This window comes from Mauremys mutica, chromosome 1 (assembly GCF_020497125.1).
Source record: "Mauremys mutica isolate MM-2020 ecotype Southern chromosome 1, ASM2049712v1, whole genome shotgun sequence".
NCBI lineage: Eukaryota > Metazoa > Chordata > Testudines > Geoemydidae > Mauremys > Mauremys mutica.
This window is the reverse complement of record NC_059072.1, coordinates 368,142,796-368,161,464: the sequence shown is the minus strand read 5'-3', so window position 1 is coordinate 368,161,464 and position 18,669 is coordinate 368,142,796. Positions and strand designations below refer to the sequence as shown.

The 18,669-nt window shown below is 48.2% G+C and overlaps 1 protein-coding gene across 1 annotated transcript; it reads right to left on the bottom strand.

The window, feature by feature from the left end:
- Positions 1-9,672: 9,672 nt before the first annotated feature.
- LOC123362905 (olfactory receptor 52M1-like) lies at positions 9,673-10,617 on the bottom strand. The gene has a single exon (XM_045003462.1). The coding sequence runs from the start codon at positions 10,615-10,617 to the stop codon at positions 9,673-9,675; it is 945 nt and encodes a 314-aa protein (XP_044859397.1).
- Positions 10,618-18,669: the final 8,052 nt, after the last annotated feature.

Below are 18,669 nucleotides of genomic sequence, written 5' to 3'. Positions count from 1 at the left end.
CTTCAACAGGAGATTCTGGATTAGCTGCAACAGGGGCTGAAACTTGGCACATTCTAGCTATGCATGGACCAGGGTCTCAGGCATAGGGTATGAGAGTGAACCATGCCAAGTACACGCCCGTGTACAGGGCTCCATGAAGAAACCACCAACTGATATCCCCAGCAGGCTGTGGGACCGGGGTGGAGTACAGTATGGCCCGCCAGGGTTCCTCACCCTCCCTAGGTGTTATTATGTGCCAACAGTTGGTATTGGGATGGGGCATGAGGGTGAGGAAGTGAAGCATGAAGAGCACGTTCATGTAAAGTTGTTCCCTTGGTGTGGTTCTGAAATGAACTGGCTGCAAGTCATGCTACCCGTGTGGTTTATGAAAGGTAGGGATCCTGGGGGACTCAGGGAACAGGGGCCCAATGGAAAAGTCCAGAGGGCCTGGGGTGAGAGGAGGGAAGGGAACACCCTCTTGGAGACCCGCTCAAACAAAACTGAAGAGGTGGGTGATAGCACTGTCCTTACCTCCTGAAATATGTGCAGGGGATCTGAAGGGTGGAGTGAGCTTTGTGCCAACTGAGAGCTCAGCGATCCACCCATTCCCCTCAGTTTTAGTCCAAGAGGGCTCCAATTCTGGTGGCTTGTGTCAGAAGCAGCCTCCAGTGCACCAAGGGGGACTCTGCCACATGCTCATGAACATGGGTGTTGTGTAGCAGGGGCTCCACAAGGAGGCCTGCACCCTAGGCAGCCATGATGGACCTGGTCACTCGTAGCACCTTCGAGGTCTGGAGGAGGTCCTGGTAGAAGACCAGCAGCATGGAGACGTCTCACAGACGAACCCTCAAATGGAGATAAAAGGTCTGCCGGTCATCTCGGAACCCTGTGAGGTGGCGGAGGAAGGCGTGTGCCAACGTCCTCCATGCTGGACCATCTGCAGTGTAAAGAAGTGTCTGCAGGGCCTGAAAGCAGAAGGAAAGGACCTGGCTGCTGAGACAGACCAGGCCCTGTCCTCCCTCCTCCAGAAGAAGACTCACAACCTTGCAGAGACCCAGTGCAGTCATGGCCAGAAAAACCCTGGAGCTAATCTCTGGACCGAGGCCAGGCTCCCCAAGGCCAGGCTCAGGGTGCATGGCCAGATCTAGGTGGTTAAGCACTAGTACCCTTCTCCTGCAGGGAGAGGCACCAGATAATCCCTGTCCATGTCTTCAGCTGCTCACACACCCTGACCTCCAAATCCTGTCAGTTCTCCATAGAATAGGCTGCATGGAGGAAAGGTAAATGCTGAGATAGAGCAGTGGATCCACGCTTCACTGAATGGCTTGAAGTGTAGGTGGGAGGGAGATTGTGTCCCACCCATCCCCAAACATCAGGCTAAAGATCTTTACCCTCTGACCCCGGCAGAGGAGGCTGCTGAATTGATCAACTGACAGGCCTCCAACCACATCAGGTCACCGGGATCCTGGACCACAAGGAGCACATCATCGGCATTCACTGTTAGGACTTTTCGCAACTGCAGCTCTCGAAGCACCTACGCCATCAACCTCCGGCCGAGGAGAAAGAGGAAGGGCTCGATTGCCAGAATATACAGCTGGCTGATAGCAGACGAGCCTGATGTACCCCTCGCCCAAAGCTGACTGGTTCTGTCAGGGTCCAGGTGAGCCTGACCAAACACTCCATGCAGGTGTGCAGCTCCTGAAGAAAACCCACAAACTGCGGTCTGAATCTGAACACCCACAGAGTGCCCAGGAGATACCTTGGTCCATCTTGTTGAACACCTTCTCCTGGTCCAGGGACACAAGAGCAAATAAAAATACAAATGATCAAATATAGTGCATCCCTGACTCTGTACGTCTGGTTGGGTTGGGCCACGTCTGCCAGGAAGGATTCCAGCCGCAATGAAATGGCCTTTGTTATGACTTGGTCGTCCATACTGAGGAGTGAGATGGTATGCCAGTTCCGAAGGTCATGACGGTCCCCCTTCTTGGGTATCAAGGTGAACACAGCTCGCCTGCATGACAGAGGGAGGACTTGACTGAGACAGTGACAACATCCTGGTCAAGGACATCCCAGAACAGGTGGCAGAAATCCACAGTTGGCCCATTCATGCCCTGAAATCTATTGGTGGGCATGAGATGGAGGGCTTCCAAGAACTCGGCCAGAGTGAGAGGTAGCTCCAGCCAGTCCCAGTCACCTGCACTGACCGTCAGGAGTTTGTTTCAGAGCACCTTGCAAGCATCGGCACCAGTCAGAAAAGGCCAGCGTAGAAGGCCCTGGCCCTTTGAACCATCTCCTCCATATCCATGAGGTGATGTCATCCTCACTGCAGCCACTGCAAGGCTGATGTCCCACACTCTGTTTGCCAGAAGCAGCAAATGAGCAACAGGGGATGGATCACTTGATGATTAGCTGTTCTGTTCATTCCCTCTAAAGCACCTGGCACTGCCCACTGTCGAAAGACAGGAGACTGAGCTAGATGGACCTGTGGTCTCACCCAGTATAGCTATTCTTATGTTTTTATGATCACTGAGGCAGGGAATGGTGTGCAGGTGTTGTAGTATGTTTACCTGGATATGGGTACCTCTTGTGCTACCTAAAGTGAAGGAATTCTTTTATCAACCTCTGACCAGGAGTACAGGGAACCCCACACTGAGATTGCTCAATTAGAACAAACTGCAAACAATGGGTCTGACAATCGCCCCAAAGGGTGATTATTCTAATACTTAGATTTACCAAGCCAGCAAAAAAAAACAGCTTTCAAAATACTTTATACTGAAGTCAAAACATCATTCCCTTAAACCACCAAGCCTTGGACTTCCAACCAGACAGCCAAGTCAAGTATGACAATTTTCTCATTGCCAATATGTACCTTCTGGTGCTTCCCTTGCTACACGCCATCATCGATGGGGTGAGGAGATAAGAGATCCCAGACAGGCTGCTCCAGCTCTTTATTCATATAAGGACCTAAATGTTTTCTCCTGGTGCTCTCCCTTTCAGGGCTAGCTCCATACAGAGATGGCTGGGGACACGGCAGAGGTGCTTAATGACTTCTTTCCTTTGATTTTCTCCAAGAAGGTTGGTGGCATTTGGACGCCCAACATAGAGAATGCCAGTGAAAACGGGATAGGTTCAGATGCTAAAATAGGGGAAGAACAAGTTAAAAATTATTTGGACAAGTTAGATGTCTTCAAGTCACCAGGGCCTGATGAAATGCATCCTTGAATACTCAAGAAACTGGCTGAAGAGATATTTGAATCATTAGCTATTATCCTTGAAAAGTTATAGGAGACAGGAGAGATTCCAGAAGACAAGAAAAAAGCACATATAGTGCCTGTCTATAAAAAGGGAAATGAGGACAACTCAGGCAATTACAGACCAATCAGCTTAACTTCCGTACCAGATAAGATAATGGAGCAAATAATTAAGGAATCAATTTGCAAACATCTAGAAGATAAGTAATAGTAGGCATGGATTTGTCAAGAACAAATCATGTCAGACCAATTTGATACCTTTTTTTTGACAGGGTAGGCGGGAAGTGGTAGATGTGATATATTTAGATTATAGTAAGGCTTTTAATACAGTTTTGCATGAATGTCTCATTAACAAACTAGGCAAATACAACATAGATGAATCTCCTATAAAATGGGTGCTTAACTGGTTGGCTAACGCTTCCCTGAGAGTAGTTATCAATGGTTCCCAGTCAGGCTGGAAGGGCATAACATGTGGGGTTCCACAGGGATATGTTCTGGGTCTGGTTCTTTTCAATGTCTTCACCAACAATTTAGATAACAGCATAGACAGTACACTTATAAAGTTTGCGGATGACACAAAACTGGGAGGGGTTGGAAATGCTTTAGAGGATAGGATGAAAATTCAATATGATCTGGACAAACTAGAAAAATAGTCTGAGGTAAATAGGATAAAATTCAATAAGGATAAATGCAAAGAACTCCACTTAGGAAGGAATAATCAGATGCACACACACAAAATGGGAAATGACTGCCTAGGAAGGAGCACTGCGGGAAGGGATCTACGCATCATAGTGCACCATAAGGTAAATATGAGTCAACGGTGTAACACTGTTGCAAAAAATGCAAACATTATTCTGCGCTGTATTAGTAGGAGTGTTGTAAGCAAATCACAAGAAGTAATTCTTCCATTCTACTCTCTGCTGATTAGGCCTCAGCTGGAGTATTGTGTCCAGTGCTGGGCGCAACATTTTAGGAAAGGTGTGGAAAAATTGGAAAAAACCCAGAGAAGTGCAACAAAGATGATTAAAGTTCTCAAAAACATGACCTATGAGGGAAGATTGAAAGAACTGGGTTCATTTAGTCTGGAAAAGAGAAGACTGAGAGGGGACATGATAACCATTTTCAAGAACTTGTTGTTGAAGATTGTTACAAGGAGGAGAGAGATAATTGTTCTCCTTAACCTCTAATGATAGGACAAGAAGTAATGTGCTTAAATTGCAGCAAGGGAGGTTTAGGTTGGACATTAGGAACAACTTCCTAACTGTCAGGGTGGTTAAACACTGGAATGAATTGCCTAGGGAGGTTGTGGAATCTCCATCACTGGAGACTTTTAAGAGCACGTTAGACAAATAGCTGTCAGGGAGGTTCTAGATGGTGCTGGTCATTTCGTGAGTGCAGGGGACTGGACTTGATGACCTCTCGAGATGTCTCCCAGTCCTAAAATTCTATGATTTCTTCCATGGAGCTCAGGCTGCTAAAATGTCTGCCTGCAGTAAGAAGGAGTGATCTGCAAGGACCCCAGAGGCTAAGGAGAAAGACCCAGCAACGGCTGAGATACTCCAAGCAATTCTCCTTGATTGTTCTGCTGCAGGGAATAGCTGCATGCTTCCGGGGGTGGGGGTGGGGGTGGTTGAGACCAACTTCTGTGCTGTGCTGTAGCTGAAGGCAGTATCTCCTCAGGGAGGGAGGAGTGCGTGAAACTGCACCTCATATTCGCAAAGCCTACTAGACAAGATGCTTTCAGTCTAGATCACTGGCTGGGGAGGGCCCATTCAAGTCAAGGAACCATTAGGAAAATAACCCTAGGCCTTAAGAGAAGCTTTTCTCCCACCTGGGGAGCCTTCCTCTACATGCTGCAAACAGCCTGTGTGTGATAGTTCCTATGTCTCCACAAGCACATGTGATGAGACCACATGTTTCTGGGCTCCATCTTGGATTGTCAGTGTTTTTCCACTAACTGTTGTGGGAACCAATCATTAAAACAAAGGGCTCCTGCCATATGCAAAAGCCAAATAAGGCAGAGAGTGACATCATCCACGGTGCTTCACTGCCCACACAAGAGGACTCTGGAAACACCTGAGGAACAGACTGAACTGGGGGAAGTGCTGGATCCAGGCTAAAGGGATTTCTTGGGGATTCGCAGCTGTAAACAAAGTGCAGTTTGCCCCGTAAGGATCTCCTGCCTGCCTGTATCATCTCTTGGGGTGAGAATCTGCTATTCACATCCAATCCTTTTAGTGTATTAAGCTTAGATTGAGGGGTTTATTATTTGCTAGATAATCTGCTTTGATCTGTTTGCTATCACTTGTAATTACTTAAAATCAATCTTTTGGCATTAATAAACTTGTTTTTTGCTGTATCAAAACCAGTGAGTTGGAGTGAGGGGTGTGGGAATCATAACTCAGGGGCAGAGGCTGTTGCATATTTCTCTCCATGTTGAGGGAGGGGTGTATTTTATGAGCTGACACTATACAGCACAAGATGATATAATTTTGGATTTATATCCCGGAGGGAGAACATGCCTGAGGAACTGAAGGCTCCCTTAGCTGTAGCCTCCCCATTCAGGTGCTGGTCAGAGAGCCGGCGTGTCACTGAAGCTGTATGTACGCTGGTGAAACTGCCGGTTGGAATTCTGGGCAGCGTGTCACAGCAGGACAGTGTGAGAGGGATCCCAGGCTGGTGGGTTGGGGCTGTCAGGGAGAAAAATGTCCAGGTTGCAAATAAGCAAGAGACAAAGCCAATGCGAGGGAGACTAGGAGGATGTATCCCAGAGGGGAGCCCAGAGAAAGGTGATTGAATTGTAGAAACTGTTGAGGAGGTGGGTGAGGGAGTCGTTAGCACAGCAACAGGAGGCAGCAACACCTGAGGGAGGGAAGTCTTTGAAAAATCATGGCGATTGGGGGAGGTCCCAGATGATTGGAAAAAAGCTAATGTAGTGCCCATCATTAAAAAAGGGAAGAAGGAAGATCCAGGGAACTACAGGCCAGTCAGTCTCACCTCAGTCCCTGGAAAAATCATGGAGCACGTCCTCAAGGAATCAATTTTGAACCACTTAAAGGAGGGGAAAGTGATCAGGAACAGTCAGCATGGATTCACCAAGGGCAAGTCATGCCTGACTAACCTAATTGCCTTCTATGACGAGATAACCGGCTCTGTGGATGAGGGGAAAGCAGTGGATGTGCTATTTCTGGACTTTAGCAAAGCTTTTGATACAGTCTCCCACAGTATTCTTGCCAGCAAGTTAAAGAAGTATGGGCTGGATGAATGGACAGTAAGGTGGATAGAAAACTGGCTAGAAAGTCGGGCTCAACGGGTAGTGATCAATGGTTCCATGTCTAGTTGGCAGCCAGTATCAAGTGGAGTGCCCCAAGGGTTGATGCTGGGACCGGTTTTGTTCAATATCTTCATTAACGATCTGGAGGATGGTGTGGACTGCACCCTCAGCAAGTTTGCAGATGACACTAAACTGGGAGGAGTGGTTGATACGCTGAAGGGTAGGGCTAGGATACAGAGGGACCTAGACAAATTAGAGGATTGGGCCAAAAGAAATCTGATGAGGTTCAACAAGGACAAGTGCAGAGTCCTGCACTTAGGATGGCAGAATCCCATGCCCTGCTACAGACTAGGGACCGAATGGCTGGGCAGCAGTTCTGCAGAAAAGGACCTAGGGGTTACGGTGGACGAAAAGCTGAATATGAGTCAGCATTGTGCCCTTGTTGCCAAGAAGGCTAATGGCATTTTGAGTTGTATAAGTAGGGGCATTTCTAGCAGATCGAGGGATGTGATTATTCTCCTCTACTCAGCACTGGTGAGGCCTCATTTGGAGTACTGTGTCCAGTTTTGGGCCCCACACTATAAGAAGGATGTGGATAAATTGGAGAGAGTCCAGCGGAGGGCAACAAAAATGATTAGGGGGCTGGAGCACATGACTTATGAGGAGAGGCTGAGGGAACTGGGATTGTTTAGCCTGCAGAAGAGAAGAATGAGGGGGGATTTGATAGCTGCTTTCAACTACCTGAAAGGGGGTTCCAAGGAGGATGGATCTAGACTGTTCTCAGTGGTAGAAGATGACAGAACAAGGAGTAATTGTCTCAAGTTGCAGAGGGGAAGGTTTAGGTTGGACATTAGGAAAAACTTTTTCACTAGTAGGGTGGTGAGGCACTGGAATGCGTTACCTAGGGAGGTAGTGGAATCTCCTTCCTTAGAGGTCTTTAAGGTCAGGTTTGACAAAGCCCAGGATGGGATGATTTAGTTGGGGTTGGTCCTGCTTTGAGCAGGGGGTTGGACTAGATGACCTCCGGAGGTCCCTTCCAACCCTGAGATTCTATCATTCTATGATTCTAAGTCACATGGGCAGAGGTGAAAGTAGGCTGCTATGGCTCGGTGCGGCATACCGGTAAGAAGTGTCTGCCAGTACCGGCCCGTACACAGCCGAAGATAAAGCACTACCACAGCAGCGCTTTAAGGTCGCTGCCCCTTTTGCCCTACCCCCGTCAGCTTCCCTGCCAATATGGCTGCTGATGGGTGGCGGGGGGGCTGGTGATTTAAATAGGCCCAAGGCTCCCAGCCACTGCTACTGCAGCAGGGCTATAGCAGCGGCCAGCAGCCCTGGGCCCTTCAAGTTGCTGGTGGAGCTCCGGGTCTCCCAGCCCCCACTGCTGCAGCCCTGGGGAGTGGGGAACCTCCCAGTGCTGGTAGTGGGGAGCACAGAGAAAGCCCAAGGTGAAGAAGGGGTGATTCTTTGCATGGCCATACCCTGGGGTTAGAAGCAACTCCACAGGGGGGTAGCCATTACATCTGTATCTCACCGGACCCTGGCGTACCAAGACCCCAGAGATGATCTTACACTGAGATCCCTACTGAAGGGGACACTGAGAGGAAAGGAAAAGCAGCAGTTAAACCCAGGTTAAGGTTTAGGAAGGAATTGAAAGACACAACGGGTAGTGAACACCAAACTGTCCAAACACAAGGGGTGGAATAATAAAATATTTGGAAATGCCCACCTGTGAGAAAAGGTTTGGTGTTATTGTTAAATCTCATAATGCAAAGTTTGTTGCTAATGGTAAATTTTATGAAAAAAAAATGTGGTAATTATGGCAAACCTCTGACAAAGTGAACCAGGCATGATTTTGGGGAAAAGATTTTGGACATGCAAGGATAATGAATAAGAAGCCATATGGGCTACTGCTTTTCAGCTAACACCTGTTCACAGGCTCAAAGCTTGTCACAGGAGGGAATTGATAATATAATGGTCTTCTGTCTGGAGAGGGAAACTGAGGCACAACACCTCATGGGGTTGATGAATATATGTATTAAGTTATCACTAGTTGGAAAAGCACAGTGGCTAACAATACTTCACAGAAAGCACACTTGCTGCAGCAGTGTTAGTCATTGTTTGATCCACGAAAGCTCATGCTGCAAAACGTCTGTTAGTCTATAAGATGCCACAGGATTCTTTGCTGCTTTAACAGAATGCTAGTAACCTTTAAGGAACGGATAGATAATTAGACAAAAATATAATATGGTGTCTATATAAATCCATGATACACCCACATATCGAATACTGCATGCAGATTTGGTCATCCTGTAACCCAAGTTTTCAGAACCCTCAGTTGGGGTAACTTAACTATTGCACTCCTGGTGGTGTCAGGAATAAATCCATGGGACCACAGCAATTCTGTCTAATAAAAGACTGATGCAAGTAAATGTGCTGTACACTAACATTTCAGTTTATTATATATAAGCGGACACAGGCAGAAGCAGTAGGTTTAGAATTTGCCAGATGTTTACCTAAACTCTGGAACGGTGCTGAATAATTAACAAGGGGTTTGAAGTGGCTAGTTGCTCACCCACTGGGGAGAAAAAGTGTAAGGAAAAGAGACTCTTAAGATGGCTTCAGAGGGCTGCTCCAAAGCACATTCTCTAGCTAATCCTTTTTATAACTAACTTCCACAAAACACACAGGTCATAATGAACCCTACTGGATCATCATGTTTCCTCACTTCCAATAAATTTCTAATATCAGAGGGGGGGGGGGGGAGTAGAGAAGCCAGGACCCAGGGCAGGTGGGGTAGGAGTAGGGCCTTGCGCAATAGATACGTCAGAGGTCAGGGTCTCAGGGTCCAATTTTTCACACCTTTCTAACTGCTAAGAATTAATAAGTTCTATACAGACTGATTGCCCAGTTTGTCACGGTGAGACAGCACAGTAAGATCATGAAAGGATTTAATGTCTCTTTCACTGACCAGTAAGTGACAGAAGGAAGAGGGCCCAGCACCATGTCACCAGCCAGTGCTTCACGGAGCTCAGTCTCAGAACCAGAGCAGCAGGAGAAAACTTTAGTTAGAAACATAGAATCATAGAATATTAGGGTTGGAAGGGAGCTCAGGAGGTATCTAGTCCAAGTCCCTGCTCAAAGCAGGACCAATCCCCAACTAAATCATTCCTTATGAGTAATGAACCGGAGCAGCCTGTCCCGGATCTCCTTGGTCCTCACCCCATAGATGATGGGGTGCAGCATGGGTGGCATCAGTAGGTTCATGTTGCCAATAAGAGCATGGAAATGCAAGGGCACATTCTGTACAAAACGGTATATGAGGGAGGAGAAGAGACCTGGGATGTAAAAGGTTAAGATAACACATAGGTGGGAGACGCAGGTTCCAAAAGTCTTGAGCCGGGTGTCCTTTGTGGGAAGGCTGAAGATGTCCCTGAGGATCTGGATATAGGACACAGTGATAAAAATCCCATCCAGACCCATTACACACAATAGCACAAAGAGGCCGTAGTAACTGCTAACCTGGGTGTCGCCACAGGCCAGCTTCACCACGGATATGTGTGTGCAGAATGGCTCGGGGATGATGTTAGTTCTGCAATATGGCCACTGTCTTACCAGGATGGGAATGGGCAGTATGACCATGGCGCTGCGCAGCACCACGGCCAGGCCCATCTTGGCCACCACGGGGATTGTCAGGATGGTGGAATGTCTCAGGGGATGGCAGATGGCCACATAGCGATCAAAACCCATGGCCACAATGATCCCGGACTCCATCACTGAGAAGCAGTGAACGAAATACATCTGGGTGAGGCAGGCACTGAAATCGATCTCCCTGGAATTGAACCAGAAGATTGCCAGCATTTTGGGTATGATGGCTGTAGACAGGACCAGGTCAGCGATGGCCAGCATGCAGAGGAAATAGTACATGGGCCCATGGAGGCTCGGCTCCATCTTCACAATTAACAGGATGGCAAAGTTCCCCAAGATGGCTAAGATGAACATGGCACAGAAGGGAATGGAGATCCATACATGGGATGCCTCCAGGCCAGAAATACCCTGCAGGATGAAGGTGGAGGGGTTGGTGAAGTCGGTTGTATTGGAGTTTGACATGGAGTACCAGTGAAGGTCTCCAACTCTGAGGTAGAACCGTGTTTCCTCCATGCACTGTATGTTCTCCTGACTTCCTGTATGTGCCCAGGGTCAAGGGTGATGGTCGCAGTACAAATGCCTGGATGGAGAGACAATGTGAATTTGAGACACTACATGCACTACTGGAGACTGTTCTTGTTGGTGAAGCAGATTGGCCACTCTTCACACACTGACAAAAGACATTTTCATTATTCATAGAAATAAATTATGAACAACTGACCCTACTAATGCCAATTCCATATTTTATGGCATGTGTCAATAATTCCTACATGTTGTGGTGAGGTAAAGCTTAATAGGCAATAGCAGGAAACATGACTTTGGGTACTGGTTATCCATCATTGTTCCTTAATGCAATGAAAGCCAGGTTAGGGAGTGCATGCTGTAGGGAGTTGACCATTCAACTGGTTGCTTAAAACCTGAGAGTGGGAAAAAAACCACAAACTTTTGCCAATCCATGCTCTGGGGGGGGGAACATCCCAGCTAGATGCACCCCATGAAAAAGACATGGGCGTCATTGATAGCAACTGTGTGGAAACACCTGCCGTGGTAAATGATGGGGGGTAGAACCCCTTTTATGAACACTCACCCAGCCAGTCAGTTAGCTGTGAAAATCCCTCTTAGTAGCTGTTCTCTACTTGCCTTGCCTGTAAAGAGTGAAGCCGTCTCACTGAAATGCTTAGGTAAGAGGAAGTGAGTTGGCACCTGGCCAAAAGAGCCAATGGGAAGACTAGAAACTTGGAAAATTGAGAAAAAACTTCCCGTCTTTGTGAGGGCTGTTGTTTTCTCTCCGCTGGAGAGACAGAGAGCAGCAGGTGTGCTGTAAAGACTGGACCGGATATGAAAAATCATCAGCATTTATACCTAAAAATTACTCATTTGGAACAATAGTTAAGCAAGTAGAACAGGAAGTGTTTAGTTAGACGTGATCAGGTTTATCGCTTTATTTTGGGCTTGTGGAGTGTACTGTGCTAAACGCAGGGGCTTCTGTTTACTTTGTAAAATTTAAATTGAACCCCAAGGGAAGACATTCTTGGGTGTTAATGATTTCAGTTCCTCTTTTAATATCTAGCAACACCCTGATTTTCCAGATATGTTGTCATAAATATAAAGGGAAAGGTAACCACCATTCTGTATACAGTACTATAAAATCCCTCCTGGCCAGAGGGTCAAAATCCTTTTACCTGTAAAGGGTTAAGAAGCTCAGGTAACCTGGCTGGCACCTGACCAAAAGGAGGGGGAAAAGGCTTTTTTTTGTCTGTTCTTTGTCTATCTGTTCTGTGTACATGCCGGAGACAGATCAAGAAGGCAAGCAATCCAACTCCATTAGAATTAGTAAGTACTAGTGAAGGAATCCGTTAGCTTCTTTTTATTTTGGCTTGTGATTTTCCTTGTCTAGAGGGAGGTCTTGTCTAGAGGGAAGTTTTGTCAAGAGGGGAGATCCTCTATGTTCTTGAGTCTTTTGTTATTCTGTAAAGTACTTACCATCCCGATTTTACAGCGGTGATTCTTTTACCTTTTCTTTAATTAACATTCATCTTTTCAGAACCTGATTGATTTTTCATCATTTTAAGATCCAAGGGTTTGGGTCTGTGTTCACCTGTACCAATTGGTGAGGATTTTATTCTCAAGCCTGCCCAAGAAAAGGGGTGTAGGGGCTTGGGAGATTATTATCAACATGCCCAGGAAAAGGGGTGTAGGAGTTTGGGGGGATATTTGGGGAAGCTGGAGGCAGAGGTATCAGGTCCTGGTAACAAAGGGATGTTTTTAAGCTGTGAGCAGCTGGAGATTTTTGTCTCTGCCTGAGGGCAGGGTAGGTAACTTTCTACAAGGGAATTCACAAGCTAGTTTTTTTCCCTTTTCTAGCTCTGGCGGTAGGCTAGGTTGAGTACAAAAAGCAGGAACATGATGACCAGTGACACAGCTAATAAACCAGAGCTGACTAACTGGCAGCGAAAGAGAATGAAAATAAGAGACTGATCGAATTAAAACAACTAGAAATGAAGGCGCAGGAAGCTGCCCACAAGAGAGACCTGGAGTTACAATAAAAAGAGAGGCAGCATGAACTGGAGTTAGAGAAGGCAAGAGCTAAGCAGAATGTACCAGACAACCCTGGCAATCCTTCTCCAGGTCCCGCTTCCCGTCCCAGAAAGTTCCCCAACTACAAGGCAGGTGATAATACTGAGGCCTTAGAAAATTTCGAAAGAGCCTGCCATGGGTACAGCATCTCTACAGAGCAGTACATGATGGAGCTGAGACCACAGATCAGTGGACCCTTAGCAAAGGTGGTGGCTGAAATGCCTAAGGAACGCATGAACAGTTATGAACTTTTTTTAAAAAAAGGCCAGAATCACAATGAGGCTAACACCCGAGCATGCCTGTCGGTGGTTCAGAGCCCTAAAGTGGAAACTGGATGTTGCATTTTTCCAACACGCCTACCACATTGAAAAAAATTGGGATGCCTGGATATCAGGAGCAAGCGTTAAATCTCTGGAAGATCTTTCTTTCCTAATGAAAATGGAGCAGTTCTTAGAGGGTGTTCCTGAGGAAATAGAAAGGTACATCCTAGATGGGAAGCCCAAAACTGTAATTGAGGTGGACGAGATTGGAACCAAATGGGTGGAGGTGGTGGAAAAGAAAAAAACGAGTAGCAGTTGAAACAGATATCAGCAGGGGCAACCCGAGACAACACCCTACCTCCGAGGGCAGCCCAAGGCCCCACCTACATCCCAAAGAAAACCCCAAACCCCTTTTCATCCCACCACGCCATTCTCCAGCCTTTGTATTATACATCTACTAATACCTTTCTCCTGGAGGATCCACTGGGCCTCTGGGAAACATACATTCACCTGGGGTAGGAAGCCATCAGCTGGGGAGGACAGGTGTGCACAGAAAATACTGGAGCAAACTCATCCACTGTCGGAAGGGCCCTGGGATGTTTACTGGCTATGCAGGGCAGAAAGTATCACAAACTTACTGTCTATCCCATCATGCCCACGTTGCACTAAGTTTCTCAAGGAGGTGAGCTCCTCAGCAAGAGATGGTACCTGTGAATCCTGAGACAGACGTGTCTTCCCTGGAAATCCCCCTCAGGTAGCCGTGTCCCACACCTCTCTCATTCCAGTATCTGCAGCAGCGTCCTACGCCGAGAGCCGACACAAGGGTGTGCACAGTTTATAACATAGCATTGTGCAGTCTCAGGGGGGTTCGCTCAGCCTCCAGGGGAGAAGCAGCATCTGGATGCAAACAGGCTGTAGACCAGCTGATCTGTGCTTCTGTGCTAATTATCCAGCTTTAGGAGTAAACAGTAATTAAGGGACTTTCCCAAAGGGAGATGAGAACTCTTCAGCTCTCCCCTGAGTCAGACAGAAATTGACTGCTCTTTGTGTTTGTATATATGTAAACATTTTAGTTGATTAGGAAGAAAAACTAGGAATTAGTCCTAGATCTCCATAGAGTCTGATAACTTGTCAATAACCAGGATGGAGGGGTAGATAATAGACAGATAGATCTGGAGACAGATGCCTGAGGGGAGACACAAACAGTCTGCAGGACACAGAGTTATTGCTAAGATATCAGAGATTAGTAATTCTCCTCAGTAAGTATCATCATGCTGTGCAGCACCTTTCATTGAAGGATTTCGAAAAGACTCAGGAACGTCAGTACGTCAGTATGAATGTATCCTCATTATACAGATAAGTAAACTGAGGCAGAGGAAAACGTGACTGGTCAAAGTCACATGGATCTTGAATGGCAGGTTGACAGACAGAACCCAGCAGTCTTGACTTCCCTGCCCTAATCACGGTCCCTCTCTCATGCCAAGAGGGAAAGGGACTCCTGCTTTTGCATGGACTGTTCGTTGGGTGGGATGCAGAGGAAAGGCTGGAAGAGGGAGCCTGAGCCTTCGCCATCCTCTCAGGGTGAATCTGAAGTTTTCAGAACTAGCTGGGGTTTGTGAGTGTTGTCAGATGTTGCTGCAGTGGTGTAGCCAGGTGCTAAGTGCTGGGGAAGCAAACATAAAAAGGTCCCCCCGCTCCTTGGCTCCTCCTCTGGCCACACACACCTTGGCTCATTCTCCGGCCACTCCAAGCTCCCCCTCCTTGGCTCCTCTGGCCACGCTGCGGCCAGGCTGCGCCCTCCCTCCCCGACACCCCGCTCATTTGGTTCGCGCTTACCTGGGTGCCTAGGTGCCTCTGATGAGCTGCCTGCTCCTGCCCCACAGCGTCAGGGTGCCCAGCTCCTGCTGGTTCCCACTGAGTCCGGCGCGACCTAGGAGCCGGCTCCCCACGGGGAACGGAGACCAAGCCCCACCCGCTTGTCGGGGCAGAATGCAGAGCCCCGCATGCCGCCCATTTACAAGGGCAGCAAAGAACACCAAAGTGCGTCTTTACCTTGAGGTGCCCGTGCTCCGGTCGTCCAGCGCTGGCGGGAGAGCGGGAACGGGGAGGAGAAGGAGGCAGCTGCAGATAATCCCCTGTTTGTGGCCAGGCTTCCCGCAGCAGCCGTGCGGGACGCGTTTGCCCCACATGGCAGCGTACAGCTCTCCTGGCCAGGCGTGGGTGGCTGCACTGGAGTCCTGCAACGTGCGGCTCTGCCTGCGCCTGTGAAGGGGAGCTGGGAGGGAGTCTCACCACTCGCACACCCCCACCCGTGTGCACACATTAGTGCTGCTGGGGAGAGGGGGGAGGAGGATGGAGCCCCGCGCTACCTCGCCCACCCATCACAGCGGTCACTGCAGCCCTCGCTGCTGCTGGCCCCAGCACCCGCAAAGCAGCCTGTACATCCCCCTGCGGGCGGCGCTGCTCAGGGGGCACTTTGCACCCCACCGCCCGGAGAGCTGCAGCAGCAGCACCTGTGCAGGGCAGCGGCAGTGCCTCCTCCTGTCCCTCAATTCCTTCTCCCACGCTCCGAGCCGGGCGCCCCGCTGCAGCCCCTCCACGCCGCGAAGCCGCTGACACTCTGCCTAGTGCCGGAATATCTTGAGCTGCCGCCTCTGCAGCTTCCCGGCTCCCGCCATCGAGCCGAGCCGTGCCGCGCTGCACAGGGACCCAAACTCCAGCAGCTTCCAGACACCTCGCTCAGGTGCCGCTTTTGAAAAATGTGCTGAGGGGAAGCAGCTGCTTCCTCTGCACCCCGCTAGCTACGCTCCTACATCTCCGGTGTGGTGCTCTGCTCTATCCAGTGTTGATAACAGTTGGCTACATGCGTGTGTTCCTTCTGTGTACTGCCTCGGCTCTGTGCAGATAGCTGACACAGCAGATCCCAAGAGGACCACCAATGACCACAGACTCCCATAAGGTACGAAGGCACCCGGCCAGGTTTATTGTCAAACGAAACACAGTCTCTAGATCCCCGGATCAGATATCTACAGTTCTACTAGTACAGATGTGCTCCCTGACAATGAACCGGCTCAGTCATTGGCGGGACTCTCCATTGCCCCTAGGCTGGACAAAGACACTGCCCCAGGGATGCATTTTTATACACAGGTACAAACAAGTTACACATCACTCCTGACGCACTGAGGTACAACCCCTCTGCATGTTGGGGTGCTGCCTCTCTCCTCGTACATGATGGTTCGAACAAACCAGTCTATCCGTCATATTGTCCTTTTGACCCTGTCTTTAAGATGGGTCGGCCTGTTCCTTGTTATGTCTGTTGAATGTGTTCATACCGGGATGTCCGGTGCCATCCTGGCACATGGATACTTGCAATTAGCAGCCTTCTTCTTGCCAGCTTCTGTGAGCAGGGCCTGCCTCTGGCTCACAGCTTAACTACGCTTTTTGTTAGCAAAGTCTTGACCATTACTTTAGTTCAGGCCTCAGGCCTCATACTGGGCCTCTTATACAAGGGTTTATGTTTCAGGGCCTCATCTTACTACAGTGAGCTCCCCGCTCCTGTGAGGTGTGAACCCTGAGACTCTACTTCCGCTCTCACTCAGAGACCTGCCAACACATCATAACCACTGGGGTCACTATCGGGGAACCGGCTTAGTAAAAGCAAAAGCAACAGACTGTTCCTATGCGTGGAGTGTCCCTCCCCCACAAAGCTGCCCTGGAACAAGGCAGGCCCTATGGGCAGGATAGAGACTGGATTAATGTTTGCACTGGATTTGTTCTCTTCTTCTTGGATCATTTCCTCCCAGTGTCTCCCAGGTGGAATTGAAATCAAATGTTCCAGGCTGAGTCAGCCTTTCCAGGACTGCCGTGTTGGAGGGCGCTTGGATTTCCACTGCTGAGCTCTCAGCCAGATCATCTGTCTAGTTGGGGGTATTTCTCCGGTGAGGAGCACCTGGGTTTTAAACACTGTTATGAGACTGAACAAATTCTCCTCTCTGACTTGAACAGGGGGACATTTCCTCCTGTATTCAAGTGACTAACACTCTGTAGCTGGCAAACATGGATTGACCTAATCTGTAGCTAAAGGCAATGAAGGGTGGTGAGACCTAGGCCCCTACTTGTGTGGATTATCGTGTTTATTATTTATGATCATTATTTGTGTTGTGGAAGCCTCCAGAGGCCCCACTGCAGTTCTGGGCCTATTGTGCTGGGGCCTTCGCGCACACAAGAGAAACGGCCCCTGTGTGACGTCATTGACAGGAATTGTGACTGTATAGACCATTGTTGCAACCAAGATCCCATACTTACCCCAAATCTTCTACAAAGGAGGTGTTGGCGGCCCAGAGGGCCTGAGGGGGCAACAGTGGGGTTCGTTGCCCGGTGTGCGTCACACTAATAAACACACCAGGATGGAGACGCAAACCAAGTTTATTTGAGCTCAAATAAGGTGCAAGGGCGAAATAGCCATCTCAAATCCTGCACACCCGCACACAGGCGGGGTCCCAGTATTTATACCCCCCTTGTTTTTCTCTTTCTGTACTTTCCCACTGTGTGGGCGACTTTATCATGCATGTAACCTTGATTATAGCATTTGCTTTCCGCCTATCTTAACTAGTATTGGCTGCATCTAGTGCTAACCGGCCTTGCAGCTGCTAGCAGTCAGCACAAAGCACAGGAGGTTACAAAAGTTTAGTAAGGCTAACAGAAGCGCTTAACATGGAGGTACTTTGGTTCACATAGGCCTACAGCAAGAAGATTTCATTGACACTCGTGGTCTTCCATCCTCCCGAGTTACCTAGATTTATGCCTAGTGATACCAACAGAGGTGTCTGTGGAAAGGTTGTAATTTGCTGGTTAGGATTATGCTGTCTGTAAGTGTGTATCATGTTTGTATCTGAAGTTATGAATATTGGCTATGTACTAGTATCCCAATGTGTTTGATTCTGAGTAGCATGAGTGAAGCATTTGGTCAGCTTCTTGATAAAGGACTATTCTGGGTAAGTGCCCAGTCAAGTAACACTTAACTGACATTGGACCTTGCGAGACTCCCATCCACATCTGAGGAGCCTTCCTGGGAACGTTCAAGATAGCATGTGAGCAATGGCTGCTCTACCTGCAAACTAAGTTATGCATGGACATGTGACTTGCCCATGTGACTCCAAACTCCATACTGCTGCTGTGATTTTCCACAGTAAGAAGAAAGGCGTCCTTCCACCTGGCAGAGGATATAAAAGGCCCTTGAAACCCATCCATTTTGTCTTCTATCCTGCTTCTGACCTCTGGAGGAACTTTACTACAAACTGAAGCTCTGAACAAAGGACTGAAGGACCCATCCAAACTGAGATTTTTGTACTCCAGAAACTTGATTGGTTTAAATCAGCAGTAATCCCATCAAGCCTGAACTAAGAACTTTGCAATTGTTGTATGTATTTGTTTCCATTTAACCTATTTTAACTCTCATCTATATTTCTTTCTTTTTATGAATAAGTCTTTAGATATTAGATATTAGATTATAAAGGACTGGTAACAGCGTGATTTGTTGGTGAAATTTGAATTATATAATGACCTGGGTCTGGGGTTTGGTCCATTGGGATCGGGACAAACTTTTTTTTCTTTTACTTGGGTATTGGTGTTCATAACCATTCATCCCCATAAGGAGTGGTGCTGGTGGTGATACTGG

Bases quoted from the DNA above. Each gene is read 5' to 3' on its own strand.
- LOC123362905 (XM_045003462.1), bottom strand. From the start codon at position 10,617: ATGTCAAACTCCAATACAACCGACTTCACCAACCCCTCCACCTTCATC.